The following is a 15,592-nucleotide window of genomic DNA, read 5'->3' as shown; positions in this document are numbered from 1 at the left end:
CAACTTTTAGATTGTTAGTACCTCTTCAACATCATCTTCGGGAGATGACCGGCATGATGTTTTTCAATTTCAAAGGTTTCTCTAAAACTTACCGCTTTCTCCGTTTTTCGTCTTTTTGACGACGTTTACCTATACTAAAATTCAACCGTTCGTTTCTTTTTAATAGGTTCTCTCCGTAAATAAATACGTCGCAGTACGTATGTGTCAACGTACTTAGTTTGAAATATTTATGATCAACTAACGTGTTTTAAAATCTACTCAGTCTCGAGACTATTACATTCCATCCTACGATTGCCCTTAAAATGATCTATTTTTGAAAACTACTCTGATTGCCAACGTGGATAATTTTCTCATCTGACACCATTCGTTTTGACTGTAAATTCACGTTAGAACTTCGCCATGAAAATCATCGCTTGTGTGCAGGATTTTATAGACATAGCACCAGTGTTACATAGGAAGGAAAAAAATCACATTACAATTTTTATTTGAATTATTCAAGTGTCATTCAAATCATGCAACTAACTAAAGGCATTCATTTTTTCAATAATAATGAAAACAACCGTTCAAAATCTCTTATGTTGATTTTTAATACAGGTATCTTTCAACTTCTGAATTTTATTTCGCCAAATTTTGATCAACCTTAATTACAATTGCATTAATATACTTAATCACGTGACCTAGTTTGCTGTTTAAAGACTACCATCCAAGGTAACAGAACTTATTATACAATTTTTCAAAAATTTGCTCATTTGCTACCTGAAAATTGGCATTCAAAAGGCTAGTGTTGACCTAACAAATTGAGAAAATTCATCGATCTACATAGTAAGGATGAATAAAGATGTTTTTAAATCACTGAAATCAATTTCTATATTAGTTCTGAATAGTTTAATGAAAATTGCACTATAAACGAAAGTGACTATTTATGTCAGCTAAATATAACAAAAAAATGTATGATAATAAATTATTCAGCACTTTTTACGAAAAAAGTTAATCTCACAATAGGTGAAGAAGAAAATTCATTAGTGGCAGAAGAGGACTCTAGATATTGTGTTGAATACTCTCCATAAGGAAAATGTAAGACAGCTACAGTGCTGGAGATTTCGGAGAAAGTTATCTACCACATTTTACTAGTCTTGTCTGTAGTTATTTTGAGTGTTTCTGTAAAAAGATGCCTCTGTAAATTTTGAACAAAAATTTTAGACATTACTTTCATTTTTGTTGTTATTTCATATTATGTATATACCATATCAAAGGACTTGTCTTCCTTAATAAAACGATAACAATAAGCACCTAACTTGCAACTCAATTTTCAGTTTATTTCAATTGTGTGATCGGGTCATTTACTCTTCTTTTATTTGAGCCAAATTCGTAAATTCATTATTTCAGTTTTACTTCTCAATTGAGTGTAACTAATTATGAACACATTAGTAGAGACCTATAAAACTATGGAGTGTCGCAACTTCTACAATATACCCCTTTCCCTATACTTTTTCATTCGGATTTTCCACTGTTTCTAGGCATGTTCATAGTTTCCATTGCTTCTTCATTCACAGCTTCCACTGTATCAAACCTGATTACTTTCACGTTGGGGAACATAAAATGTCAAACGGAGCTAGATCTGGCGAGTAGGATGGATGTTCCAACACACATACCCCATGGTCAAAAGTGACTTAACCATCAATGCAGTGTGGGTTGGAGCTCACGTTGATATGTTGCTCAATTGAAACGTAATTTGGTCATTCGTCTCACAGAAAACTTCTCCCGTTATTTTCTAACCACACCTCGTATTATAGTAAAATTGACTTGGGGTAAAACGCATTAAAAAAAGAAAATAATACCTTCAAAGTTTTAAATATTTGAATTCACTTAACTGAACTAATATAAAAAGAGAAGATTCTGTTTTGTGAAGGTTGAACTTTAGGTATTTCTACGAAAATTGCAAGTTACGCTTGTTTATTACATTTAACGATTCTGGCTTTCAAAAATTTCAGTAAAATTTTTCTGAGAATTTCATAAATCGTCGTCAGTTGTCACTTTGACACCAAGTTCGTCTGACAAATTTATCGAATTCCACCTGTAAAAATTTCCCATGTTGATGGTCGCGGTCGAATGAGAATTCATCGAATGAAACCAGTCCTTAAAGTCTGAAAGAACGAGGAGCTGCTCATAATAAATCCGACGTAGCTGGACCGATGATACACTCCATTCTCGCAAACCCAAGGTTATCTTTGTATATCTGGCCATCGTATTCAAGAGGCGGTTTCTCATTTAGGAGACGGCGGCAAGCAGTGTTGCCAATTCAATGAAGTTGTTCTACGCAAGGTTCATGCCAAAAACCCGCAAAATCCGATTGAAAAGCCCGAAACATAAATTCATGGTAAAATAGATCCATCTAAACTAATGCTACGAAGAGAACAGTTCTGTTCATTTGTATGTATGTTCTTTTGTTTGTAATGGATATAGGTACTCAAAAACTAGTGATACGATTAAAAAAAATATCTGTAAAAAGCTACAGCGAGTAACATGGGCTGTATTGTATTCAAAAAAAGAGGCCCCTTCTAAAATTGCAATGATGTAATGTGCCGAGGTGTCTCTCGAAAAAGTTTCACCACCGCCCGGCTCCATGCGAGATGCGGGCATCGACGAGATGCAGGAAGGGAGTCTATGTCGAATATTTGTCAATTTACTGTTTCATTGCGGTATACAATGACACTGAAAATTTTACACTATAGGTCGAACGTTTTACAAACCAGCTATATTCTAGAGATTCTAGAGCAATAGTGTTACCTATTGTCAACTCTGTTAACAAAATGAACGAATTGATTATACAAAAAGTCCTTGGCCTGGTCAAAAGTTATAAATCGATCGGCATCGTGACTAACATAGAAGATATACTTGGTCCTTCATTCATAGAAATTTTAGAATTCACTCAACCTGATACATTTAATTGTGGCCACAGATACAGCAGCCGATCAGTTAGCTCATATTTCTGGGATACCAATGATTCTTACATATTTGCCAATTTGTTTAGACGACTTCAATTTCCAGTGAAAACAATTGTCAAGTCTCAGGGCGAAACCTTCGATGTGGTAGGGAGCTACGAAAGGAATGCTTGACTCCTGGTCAGCTGTATGTCAGCTTATCGCGGGTCAGTTTAACCTGACAGCAGCCAGACAGGTCAGGTATAATTGACAAACTCTGAAATTAATGAGCTGTTTTGAATAACAACATCAATATTAGAAGACTACAGCATCCAGAACATAACAATAGTTGACGTCAATGAAGTCGTGGCTAAAGCTATTATTACATAAAAATACTATAATAACTACATCAATAATACATTTTTGACTAAGTTTGTTTATTCTGTGAACCTTGAACCATGTTCCACAAAAAAAAACTGACTCTGAATTGTCCCCAAGTCAAAGAGTCAAAAATAAATTATTAGATCAAAGACAATGGTTTGTAGACATCAGATGCATTATCTATTGAAATAGATGCAGTCAAATAGATTTTTTCCAGGAAAGTCTATAGCATAGATAGATTGGCAATTTATATACAAAACATAAAAGGACAGATGTGGTTTGCCTAATTTGTTTGGACCGTTTGTTTCCCCAAAAATTCAACATTGCATGGTAAAGTGCCATCCTATATGGTTGGGCATCAAATGTCCAAAAATCCTCCAAAACCAGAAATCGCAACGAATACGCAAAATCTGCTTCGTTGGCAACACTGCCTTTCCCGCAATCCCAAGGTTATCTTTGTATACCTGGCCAGCGTACTCGAGAGGCGGTTTCTTATGGAGAAGAAGAATGTAAAGAAACGCGAGCGTTTTTGAGATGGTTCCATATTATTAATTATGCAGAAGAGGGTATTCGCGAAAGTAATGGGTTCTAAACGAGGGCGCTTTGTCATACGGATTACGACGTTATTATCGCAATCGGGTAAGGAAATAAAAGTAATCTTAATCGTGGAGGTTGGGATTTGAGGATAGTAGTTTTTGTATGATCTGGAACATTACGAACGAACATTTTGTACGATAGAAATGTATACCAAAAAAACTAATTGTATTGAAATTGTTAAAAGTATTAAAGCGTCCCAAACTTTTTTTTACCAGTATAACAACAATGATAATAATAGTCGTTTTTTATTATTTTCAAATAAATATATACAAAAAAAAAGAACAAAAAATACTAATTACTATCCTAGATATTTTTGAAAATTAAGTTTATTTTTGTTTAGTGTTAGACACCATCAAATATATTCTTCCTGTATTCTACCTGTAACGAATACATTTTCATTCACAATTTTCATTTATGATTGATATCTGAAACGTTTTCGATATATCAACGAAGAGTTTTTTTCAATTTTTTCAAATATATACATGCAAAACGTCATTGGCTCAGTAAAACCTAACTTCTGTAGTATTTATAAACAATATAATGTTGCATTCGAGATATTACTTTGAATTAAAATATAAGTTATTCTTTAATTCAGTCACATTTATTTCTTCATGTGATTTTTAAAATTTTTTGAATGAAGTGGAAGTTCCCGTGGTAAAATGGTCATAACCATAGACTGTGGTTCAGGTCAAGGTCAATTTCCAGATGGAAAATGAAGTTCCAAAAGTACTCGTTCAATTCTAGAATTATTTTTCAAACAGCTGAAAAGATCACGTTTCATCTTCAGTTCAGTCTTGCTTTTGGATGCATTCCAGCTGCTCTTGCTAAATTGTAGGAAACTCAGTTAATTTGGCGTGGAGGCGTTTTATTTTCTCAAGAGTTACTATGTCAAACCTACTGAAATATGATGAAGTATTTCAGTATTAGTTCTTTACTGGGGTTGTTTCACGGGGAGCGTATCAGGGCCTTTTTTGTTTTTGAGTATACTGTTGACTTCCACAACTTTGCAAAACCCACCAGTATAAAGATGACACTCTAATCTGGCATCCCTCTGTCTACTATTTCCTAGAACGAAGAAGCACGTGTTTTGGTTTTGTGAACTGCGTATTGAAAATCTCGCGATAAAGTATTGCCAAATATGTTTTTCATTCAGTAACAATTCCATTGTAAAACAACAAATATTTTTCTTACATACTACCGCAATTACCCTTTTCTCGATATAGATTCTCTCCTAATGACCCCAGCGTGATTGAAGAAGCTTTTAGAAAATAGTATTACAGTTTTGGGGAGTGGAAATCTTTATACCTACTTAACATTTGTCATCTACTCATCCAGGGAATATTTTGTAAACATTTTTCTAGATCATCATCATCATCTAGAATTTTTTTATAGTAATTCAGGATCGCATAGATCTACAGTTGTCTAGACCACTACTGATAACATATAGATAATTAACTTAACAGATATTCGACAAAGTAGGTCACCCTGTTGACTGAGCTATTCTCCCACATGTGTCAGGATATTTGAACATCCTGCTCAGTTGGTACCAATTAAAAGCGGCGAAGATCCAATATTTGTCATAGTTCTTCGAATTGTGGTTTGAAATTGATTTTGATAAATGCTTCTCCCGAATTTAGGCTGGATATAGGAAAGTGTCTGAGAAACTGAACAAGCATGTCCAAATATATTGATTTATAGGCCACAACCGGAAACTTAAAAAAACCGTTTTATCAAACAGATTGGATACTCCTTTTTTATCGTTTTATTATTGAGGTATTACGAAAACATAATATAATCATTATACGGGTCTATTTGAACTGTAGCCAGTTATTCAACTAGTCGGATATTGTCGATTATTTATTATCATTTAGGAAACTAATCTAAAAAAAATCAATTATCGATTTATGTGTTTCAGAATTACCATCACCAGTCTGAAAAAAGTTTTCTCCAAACAGCAATGAAAGTCTGAAAGTGACCAAAAATTAATTAACATGAACAATAATTATTACTATAATAATTAAAGGTGTAAAATGAATTCAAGATTTTGCATTCTGAGACAAGATTAAAAATAGTTTGTTAGTATTTTTTAGTAGTTTTTTTAGTTAGTTAGTTAGTATTTTTGTGTGGGAGAAATGTGTGTGTGTGAGAAATTAACATAACTCTGAAATTTTCGAAGTAATCCACTAAAAGGGATTTTTATGGAGGGTATCATGAAGTTATGTAAAACACATTATATTATTATTGTTGTTTTAGCAACATGAAAACTTCTTAGACTAACTGCATTTAAAACACCTCAGAAAAGTCTTGTTGTTAGGCTTCGACTGGTTTGTCCTACATAACATTATTACAGTTTTCAATTTTTAAACTGCGATATTTATCATATATAACGTTTCTGATTGAAAATTGTACTCTGAAGTGTTCTTTGAAGAGTGTGATTATCAATGCACTTAATTATAAATAGCTGCGATATTGTTATGATGTGATTCAAAGGGTCATGATCGCAAATCCTCTTTTGGTCTCAGTCATCTGATTTTTCAGAACATTTCTATTGAGTCAGGATGTTTCTTGAAGGAATTCATGCACATACACAATGTTTTTTTACCAATGGTTGATTTCATTGACTCCAGAAAGATTATTCAAGAATTACTCTATTCAAAATACTTCTGTCTTATTTTATTCGTTTGAAATAAGTTCCACCTGTTTGGCCCATATAAACATTGTATTTTTCTATAGAAAAGTTCCAAATATCACTAATCAGACCACATTAGGGTTGGATCAGTTGTCAATATTGTGGATTTTATGAACTCTGCAATGGCAGAACACATGTACTAGTGTGGAAAATCGTAGTTATCTTTCTGTTACGATAATTTTGTGCTGTTTGCTGTAACCAAATCAAAAAACCAATTTTCGGAAAAACTATCTGAACGTTCAGAATGGTTAACTTGTGATAGCAGTCAATGCTTTCATATCTGAGTGAAAATATTTAAATTTATTTGAGCATTGAACAAGATATGGTATTTTCATTGAAAATACTCCTGTGCTGTTTCGTACGTTTTGAAAAAGTTTCATTCATTTGTCTTATATAATAAACTGAAAATGTTTTCATAATATAGGTATAATCACTGAAAATGAGGTGGATTTGGTTTAGAAACTTAATGAGCTACAGCATTGTGAAATGATACACATACATGGTATATTTTTCAGTAATAATAGTTCCCTTCAAGTTGTAACGGAACCAAAAAACCAATTAAAAATTGTCTGTAGAAAGAAACTACTCCCTGGACTATCACCCCGACGAACATTGACCTGGCGCTTCCTCCTGCGCCTTGCCAGATCAAATCACTTTCCGATTCCTCCTCGTATGCTGAAACCGATGTCGTATTTAAAATTCTGCCCGAAGAAGTAAAAAGTGAGCATTCTCTCTCGACTAGATCGACCGCCGGCATTTAAAAAATCTCATCTCCGAAGGTTAGCCGACCAAGTGCATCGAACAGAGCAGCAGTCTACAGTTTTCGCATGCACCCCGGGTGTTGCGCCCGCGCACAAGGTGAATGCGTCTGACCTGGCAGCAAGTTGAAGGGCGACGCTGGTTCAATAGGCGTAGATGACGAGCGGAGAGAGTACTTCGTCAAAGGTGATTCAGTGTCAGAAATTCACGACTCATGAGTTTGATATATGAAAACAGTAACAAAACTCATGGATCATTTATTATTTCCATACCCCAGTTGTAATGCTTCTTTCTCAAATTTACAAAAAATGTGAAGAAAATAGAATGAAAATCTTAAATTCTTGAACTCACCCACTAAAAGGGTTATTTAGGGAGTGTACTATCAAGTTATTGCTCGCAAACATTACACTTAATGTGAAACATTCTTATTGATTGAAACTAAATACTTGTTAGACCCACTGCATTTCATTGCAGAAAATTGAGGAACAAAGTCTTTGAAGTCAATGATGTGCCAATACTTAAGGTTGTGGCATTGATGATATTTATTCATTTGTATTTTCATATGTTATGATATTCTTGTTCTCGGGCATCGACTTGTTTGTCCTACATAAAATCATGACAGTTTTCAGTATACCAATGCCTAGTATAGTCTTATCGTGTTTGCGAGATTTTTGTGACGTGACTTATGTTCGCAAATCGTTTCTCTGCCTAAGTTGTCTGGTTTTTCAGAATATTCCTATTAAGACGAGGTATTTCTCGAAGGAACTCTTGTACACATATACAGTGTACCTTTTTCTAATGGTGTTGTTCAATATCCATGAACATGAAAGGTAATTCAAGAATTGCTTCAAAAACGTTGATTTGTGAAATCACACTTAGGAGTTACACAAGGTTCCGTTTTTGATCCTGTGTCATTTTTGTTTTATGTTAATAGTATTGATGAACTGTGTGACAACATTCATTAACAATTTATGTAGATGATATTTCTACCCTCATATCAGATCATTCGCTTTTACTGGTTAAAAGAAGTTCTAATAAATCATTGTGACAATTGGTTCCAGCAGCATATCAAAATTTGTATATGTTGACAAGATGCAGTATTCTCTAGTACATTATGGACACAAAAGGTCATAAACTTATTCTGGTCTACGAAACCGAATATGTGAAACATGTTCCTTGAATCGCGTTTCAATAGTTCACTGAGTTTGACCAACATACGTTTTGTGTCGCAGTTTTCACTGTACTCAAAATTTTCGTTTCCTTGTCAACATATCAACTATGTTTGAAGAATGCCCGTTACTCTCAGCTATGTCTTCATTAACTTTTCTCTCGATATCAAACCTTTTTTGCTCAGGGGGAACGTGGCCAGCCTATGGACAAGAAAATTTGATCCTGCCATATTTTGTTATGGACTATGGTATCAGAAACATCTGAAAGTGCTAGAATTGTAGATACACAAGAAAGTACTTGAACCTAAGACAGTTATTTTGAACACATTTTGTACAAATCCTGTGAGTTTTCTCAGGTTCAAGAATAAGTACAAATCCTTTGTCTGGAAATATTAAATGGTTTCTGTAGGCAATCTGAAAAATGTACTTTATTTTACATAAAATAGAAAATTTACCTCCACCTTCCTCAACTGGAAGGTTTATCAGAATACTATTGTATTTATTACGTTCACGTTTCTTTTTAAATTTATTTTTACAAAATTGATTGACTTGTATCAATGAGCGGTCAAAAACCATCAACCTCCCTCATCTGCCTTTCTACCTGCCCATGCCACTGCCCCAATGGTCTGCTCGGTTGTTGATTCTCAGACGTGCCGATACCTCGATCATATTAATTATAGACCCGACTGGACCGCAGAGGATTTTATCTCTCTTTTAGTTAACGAGACCGCTAGCCGAGAAAAAAATCAACATTTTATTGCATTTCGAGTCGATCGCCGGTGTCTAAACCCGAATTCTCAGAAAAGTGACGCACGGTGTGCCTCGAGGTACTACGACGGGGCAGAAAAGGTCCGGCGTTGGCGTCCGCAGTTTGTGCCTCTTCAATTGATTACTTTTGCTTTGTCCTCTACCAATCGCTGTAACTGTTCTGTTAGTTCGTATTTTCCTAATGTTACTTTTCAAACACAAGTTGTGCATCTAGTCTAAAAAGAGTTTGGCCAGGGATTCCATTCCTGTAATATTCCAGGCCCACATGATACTTGAGATTCTGGTTTATTATCTGTTAGAATTTTTCTAATATTTTCTTCATTGGCTTTAACTCTGACCTTCCTTTCACTATTATCATCAAAACTGCATGAGACGTAGAAAAATACATTATTTTGAAGTCCTATTTAGTCCTGTTTTCTGTAATGCAATGTTCTTTTCTACCATTTGTTGGATATTTTCTTTCATTTCTTCACCTTGGTCCTTTGTTCCCCTGAATTCAAGCTTATATTTGAAGACTTTCCTCATTCACTTCTGTGCAATAGTTTATTTTGTTTCCTTCATATCTTCCAAAATTTATTCAAAAATATGGAGTCGCTCTTATCAGATGTTCCGCTTCAATTCCGTTCAGGACTTCTTAATTTCCGGTAGTTCTTTTTTACTTATGTTCATTGAAATCCACTTCTTCACTCTTGTGTGGTAATTTTCTGCTCGACTCTTCTATCACTATTTTTTTCCAACTTCAGTTTCATTTGGTCCTCGTCAAAAATCATCTTCTGAATACTATTTCTTTTCTCAAATTCTATATTAGCTTGAATCAAATCAGTATTGAATCTTCCGTAGCACCTTGCCATAATGATGAAGGTCCTGAATTCCTGTATTGGACTCGGAATTAGATAAATGTCAATTTGTTTGGTGAAAGGTTCTTCCTTGTCCCCTCATGACATAAGTGTGAGATGAAATAACAACTACATATTGATAAATAATCTTTTTCAATAAGTTGTCGTCACTTTGATATGATACGATGAACATGCAGTGCCTTAAAGTTAACATTTTAAAAGTATGATCACTTTTTTATGTTTTTATAAGAAATCTTTTATGAAAATAGGTCCACATCTATTTCTAAACCATTTCCTGACTAACAAAAAGTGTATGAAATGTCTTTCTTTATGTAATATGTGGAGGTAGATCTGCAAACTAGACATTAACAAGAAATTTTGCATATTTTCAATTAGACCGCACTGACGTATTGTTTTCTTTGTTCTAGGTTGCAAGATAAAAGCACTCCGTGCCAAGACCAACACTTACATCAAAACGCCAGTGCGCGGTGAAGAACCAGTCTTCGTGGTCACCGGCCGCAAAGAAGATGTCGCCAAAGCTAAGCGGGAAATTCTCTCAGCCGCCGAACACTTCTCCCAGATCCGGGCCTCGCGTAAGAACAACCTGGCAGGCTTAGGCTCGGGCACCAGCACACCTCCTGGCCCCCCAGCTAATATTCCAGGCCATGTTACCATCCAAGTTCGAGTGCCATACCGCGTTGTCGGTCTGGTAGTGGGCCCCAAAGGCGCCACCATCAAGCGCATCCAGCACACCACCCACACCTATATTGTCACCCCCAGCCGCGACAAGGAACCAGTATTCGAGGTCACCGGTTTGCCCGAGAGTGTGGAAACTGCGCGAAGAGAAATCGAGGCACACATCGCCATGCGCACCGGCAATGGAACATCCATCAATGGTCTCCCCGGTCTTGGGGGGCTAGACGAAAATGAATTGTTCGCTTCGCTGTACAAATCGGGTTTGAGCTCCATTCTGAACTATATCGAGCCAGCCAGCGATCCCTTTCCGATCACCTCTTCTACAGGAAGCAGCGGGGCCTTCAGCAGCTCGGGGTCCAGCTCTAGCTCCAGCAGTTCGTCCAGTAGCGGAGGAAGGGACTTGGGAGCCATCTGGAGCTCGAACGATAGAGACGAGGGTCTTGGCGACTCGCCAAGCTTCGACACCTCCACTGCCCTCTCCAGCATCTGGTCGTATCCAACCATGTCTGCCCCATCGAGACCATCCCCCGCCAACAGCACTAGCCCGGTGGACTCGCTACTGAGCTCGACCACCAAGTGCTTGGTCTGCACCGACGCCAAGGTAACGCACGCTCTGGTGCCTTGCGGCCACAACTTCTTCTGCGTAGACTGCGCGACCAGGGTATGCGAAGGTAGCGATGCGCAGTGTCCCGTCTGCACTATGCCCGCTATCCAGGCTATCCGCATCTACTCGCCCAACCCTTAAGTTTCTTTCGACGAAGGTCGATCTCGCTCGAATTCTATACCGCATTCCCGGGCGCACGCCCCGTGTTCAGTTTCAGGTCAGGTTATGCTCTCAGCTTCATTTCCGGACACATACAACGAAAATTGAATTAAATTTGCCTGGTTTTTGAATTTTTGGTTTGGACTTGGTGGGGTTGACTGATCGCATTGGGGATTTCAGATTGAACAAAGCGTCTGAATAATTTTCGAGAAGGTTTATTTCATTGCTTGCTGTTGTTTCCTCCCACTCTGAGTAGCTGATAGAATTAGTTCCTTCAAAACTGCACCTGGAGGTGATTCAGTTACTGAAGGACTTTTATTTAAATTAGGATACACAACTAATTATTGCTAAAATTTTTAGATAAACCATAAAGACTTGCTTTCGCAAAATCTCACTATGAGTGTGAAAGAGGTTACTGTATGCCTGCCCTTTTCTCTCAGAGTGCTTTTCTAATAAACTTGGTCTACTTTCGAATAGTAGCAAAATATCCACATAAACCAGAAATACTTGCTGATGCAGAATCTCAGAGCTAGGATTAAAAGTAGTAATATTCTTATTGAGATGATTCTAGAACTTCGATGGCGATCTATCCGCCCCAACAAAGTCGTGTCCTATTTTAGTTTTTTTTGAATTTGGTTTTGCTATCGGTGTGAAGCAGAGAGCACGATCTACTTGAAGCGTAGTCATCATTATGCCAGTTCAATTTTCTTTATATATCACGTTTTTATAGTATTAGAGTCATTGGTTTATTTTGTATTTTTACATCTAGCGTGGTACCCATTACATAAAAGACATGACGCGACACTATTTCGTAATAATAATGTAAATTTTTATACTGTCGATAAGTGTTTCGTTATTTTTTTAAATATATTTTTTTAAGTTTCGCCATGTGAAGAGTCACATTATTGAAGTCTGAAACAGCAATTCTCAAAATATTATTTAAGTAATATAATAATTGAAAAAATTTAAAAATAATATATGAACGAAAAATATAGCAAAAACACAAAAAAATATATATTGATAACTGAAGTGAGAATTAGATTGATAGTTGAAAGAAAAGGGTTGATTGGTTGTGCGGTGAGAGCAGTGCAGAAAAGCAAAAGGCTACGGGGTAGTCACAAAATAACTCAACATGAAGTGGCAAACCAACAGTTATCGCGACGCCATTTTAAAAAACAGGATCAGCATTTGGTTTTGAAAAGTGACAGAATATTAAAATGGCATTTTTGAAAATATTATATGAAAAATTTAATAACATCGGCGACAGAAATATTTCAATCAGAACTGAAAAATATTACTGAAACAAACTATTTGAGTGTACTGACCAGATCAGTTTTGAATAGTATTAATGCTTACAGTATTAGATCCTACATACTGCGCTAAAATACATCTATTGAAAAAAATCAATGACTATTGATATTTGAGTCACTAAACTCAATATTGTCAGACGTGATTTCGTGATTCGACTACGATTTCTACCTGCCACTGTCATCAGGATTCCTTGTGATTCTCACATTCTTTGACTAACCGTTTTTCTGAAATGGCGTCTTGGTAAATGTTCAGGATGGCGTATGCAGGGTTGAGACTCCCTTGTAGCCCCCAACACTATGTCGGGCAGGTTTTGGGGGTCTATCGGCTGTGATCTATGCCAAGCTACCAGTGGCGGCGCGGACCCGTGGGCGTGCCCCCCCTAATAACGAAATACATATCCCTTATTGTTAGTTGATCACTCATTGTTGCAATTGTTCTGTTATGTCATATAACGTGACACATATAATTCTATATTTCTTATAGCATATAAGTTGTGAGAGATTTTATGATATAAATATAAATTATTTATCGTGGCGCCTAACGTCCGTGCCGCCCAGATAGTCCCTTTCACTAAACTTTTAGAATGATCGATTGAATCGAGAAGGCGAGGAATCGGGATACGTTACTAGCTTATTTTTATACAAACACGTGGTTACTTTGATTGAAAACTATGACTGGTTCATATTGAATGCAAAATTCCACTCTCAAAAGTACGCACGTAATAATTTCTGTCAAGGCTCGATTGGAATCTCGTTTTTTTGGCGCCGATTTTGTTCATATTGAATAGAATATTGAAAAGTCACCAAAAAGGCGCGAAGATTATTCATATTGAATAGAAAAATGTATTCTCACTCATCCCATTATTATATTCTTACGTTTTTAGTGTTAACACTTCAAATAAAGCAACTTAGATGCAAGATGTTTGACAAGCTTCACTTGACGGGTACTCAATTTTTACCTATAAATCGGCGAAGAATTGTTGATGTTTTGGTAAATTCTCAACCCACTGTTTTTATTAACCAATTTTCAGCAAAGTTTACGTAATTTTGTTTTTTATTCTGACTGAAATCACTCTTTGAATAAATCAAGAGTCGTGTGCTCAAACATTTCAGGTGAAAATCGACATGTAGTAAATCATAACTAGTAACTAGTCGAAATAAAGTGCAAAGCGACCGTCAGGTTGAAATTAGGTTAAATACTGCATTTTGTAACTTCAGCATTTCTTGTGGCTTTCGGTTGTCTCGCTGCACATCAAAGATATTACTTTCGATAAGTTCAATAGACAGATATCCCGCTTCTTCAGTAACGTATCTCGATTTTTCGCTAAATCTCGTTTTCCAAATTTAAGTCTCGACCCACTCCTGCCCCATGTGCTTCGAACCTTCAGTATTCACGTCATCCCCTCCTCAAAGCGGGCTACCGCTCTTGGTAATTTTTTTATGCATTTCTCCCTGCCTGCACTTTTTGTAGACAATTCAGCTATTCGACTGGCCCAGATTGGCAACCATGCGCTTATATTACTTATTAATATATGTATTATTATATATTAAATATTAAGAAGCTATATTTTGTTTTTATTTATTTTTTTATTGTAGTATTTGGAAATTATCGTTATTAGATAAATTTATATATTTTATTATCCATTATTATTGCTTAGCCAGTCTGGATCAGTCGCTAAGCGCGGGAAGAGCAAGACCCGGAGACTTAGTTTGTTTATACGTACATTGTAAATAAGTTGTTGTTTTATAACTATTACTACCATATTATTATTACAATTATTATTTTATTTTTTTACATATTTTTGTGAAGATATTTAAATATGAATGTTAGTACAATGTCCACAGTTGTGTGCAGAGTGACTGTTTGAAATAGTTTAATTACATTTTTAATTAGTTATATTTATATTGATGATATTTTAATTATACGAAACCAGGCCAAGCTACGAGCGGATATTTGGCAATTCCGCGAGTCTCCATGAAAATTCTTCATTCATCTCCCGTAGCGTGGACTATCTTTGAAGTGATTTTTTTTTGTAATTTTTTATTGATTTTTGAATATTAAATGTATAAGTGTGTTTTCTATTTAGAAATTTATAAAATAGTACGAATTTTTTACATATAGCGACTGACCTTACGCTTAGGAACGTTTTGCTTAGTTGGTCATAATCAACAGGGGAACCGAAGCCGTGAACTGGCATTTCGATTATTACTATTATAATTATTAGCTGTGCAAAACAAGACTAGGCCACTCACTGCTTTGGTTGCTCCCTAGAGAACTATAGCAAATAATAATTAAGGTTTTGACTTTTTTTTATAAAATTACTCGCTACCAAATACTTATTATAATAAATTTCAATAATTTATGTTTTTTGTTTTTTTTTTTTCTTTTGTGAGACCACCGCTTGGTTGTGTTCCCGCATGTTGTAGATGTGTTGAGTTTTGTTGTTTGGTGTTCAACATTCCTGCATGTTACTGAGTACTGTAGTGTCTCCACTCACAAGGCACAATTTCTAATAACATTTATAGGAGTAAAAAAGAAGATCGCATTTTATATTTTAATAATCCCATATGAAGATATTTTAGTACGCGTATAAATTAGATGTAGCAACTTTAAATGACATTTTCAGTAAGTTACTTCAAGAAAATAGGAATTGAATTAGCAAAGAGGAGAAAACCCTGCAAACCTGTTCAGGTTCCCAGGCT

General features: G+C 35.7%; 1 protein-coding gene across 1 annotated transcript in view; it reads left to right on the top strand.

Moving 5' to 3' along the window:
* Window positions 1-15,252, top strand: part of Mex-3 (mex-3 protein) — a 137,534-nt gene extending 122,282 nt beyond the window's left edge. Inside the window, exon 2 of the mRNA XM_023155849.2 lies at window positions 10,549-15,252. Within this exon, the coding sequence (XP_023011617.1) occupies window positions 10,549-11,561 (1,013 nt within the window). The 3' untranslated portion in view covers window positions 11,562-15,252. The remainder of the gene's footprint in view (window positions 1-10,548) is intronic.
* The last annotated feature ends 340 nt before the right edge of the window (window positions 15,253-15,592 follow it).

The sequence above is a fragment of the Leptinotarsa decemlineata genome, unplaced genomic scaffold (genome assembly GCF_025532065.1).
Source record: "Leptinotarsa decemlineata unplaced genomic scaffold, Ldec_3_MD MMD2_tig00026330_RagTag_RagTag, whole genome shotgun sequence".
Taxonomy (NCBI): domain Eukaryota; kingdom Metazoa; phylum Arthropoda; class Insecta; order Coleoptera; family Chrysomelidae; genus Leptinotarsa; species Leptinotarsa decemlineata.
The sequence above is the reverse complement of the archived record's forward strand: the minus strand, read 5'-3'. Positions and strand labels throughout refer to the sequence as shown.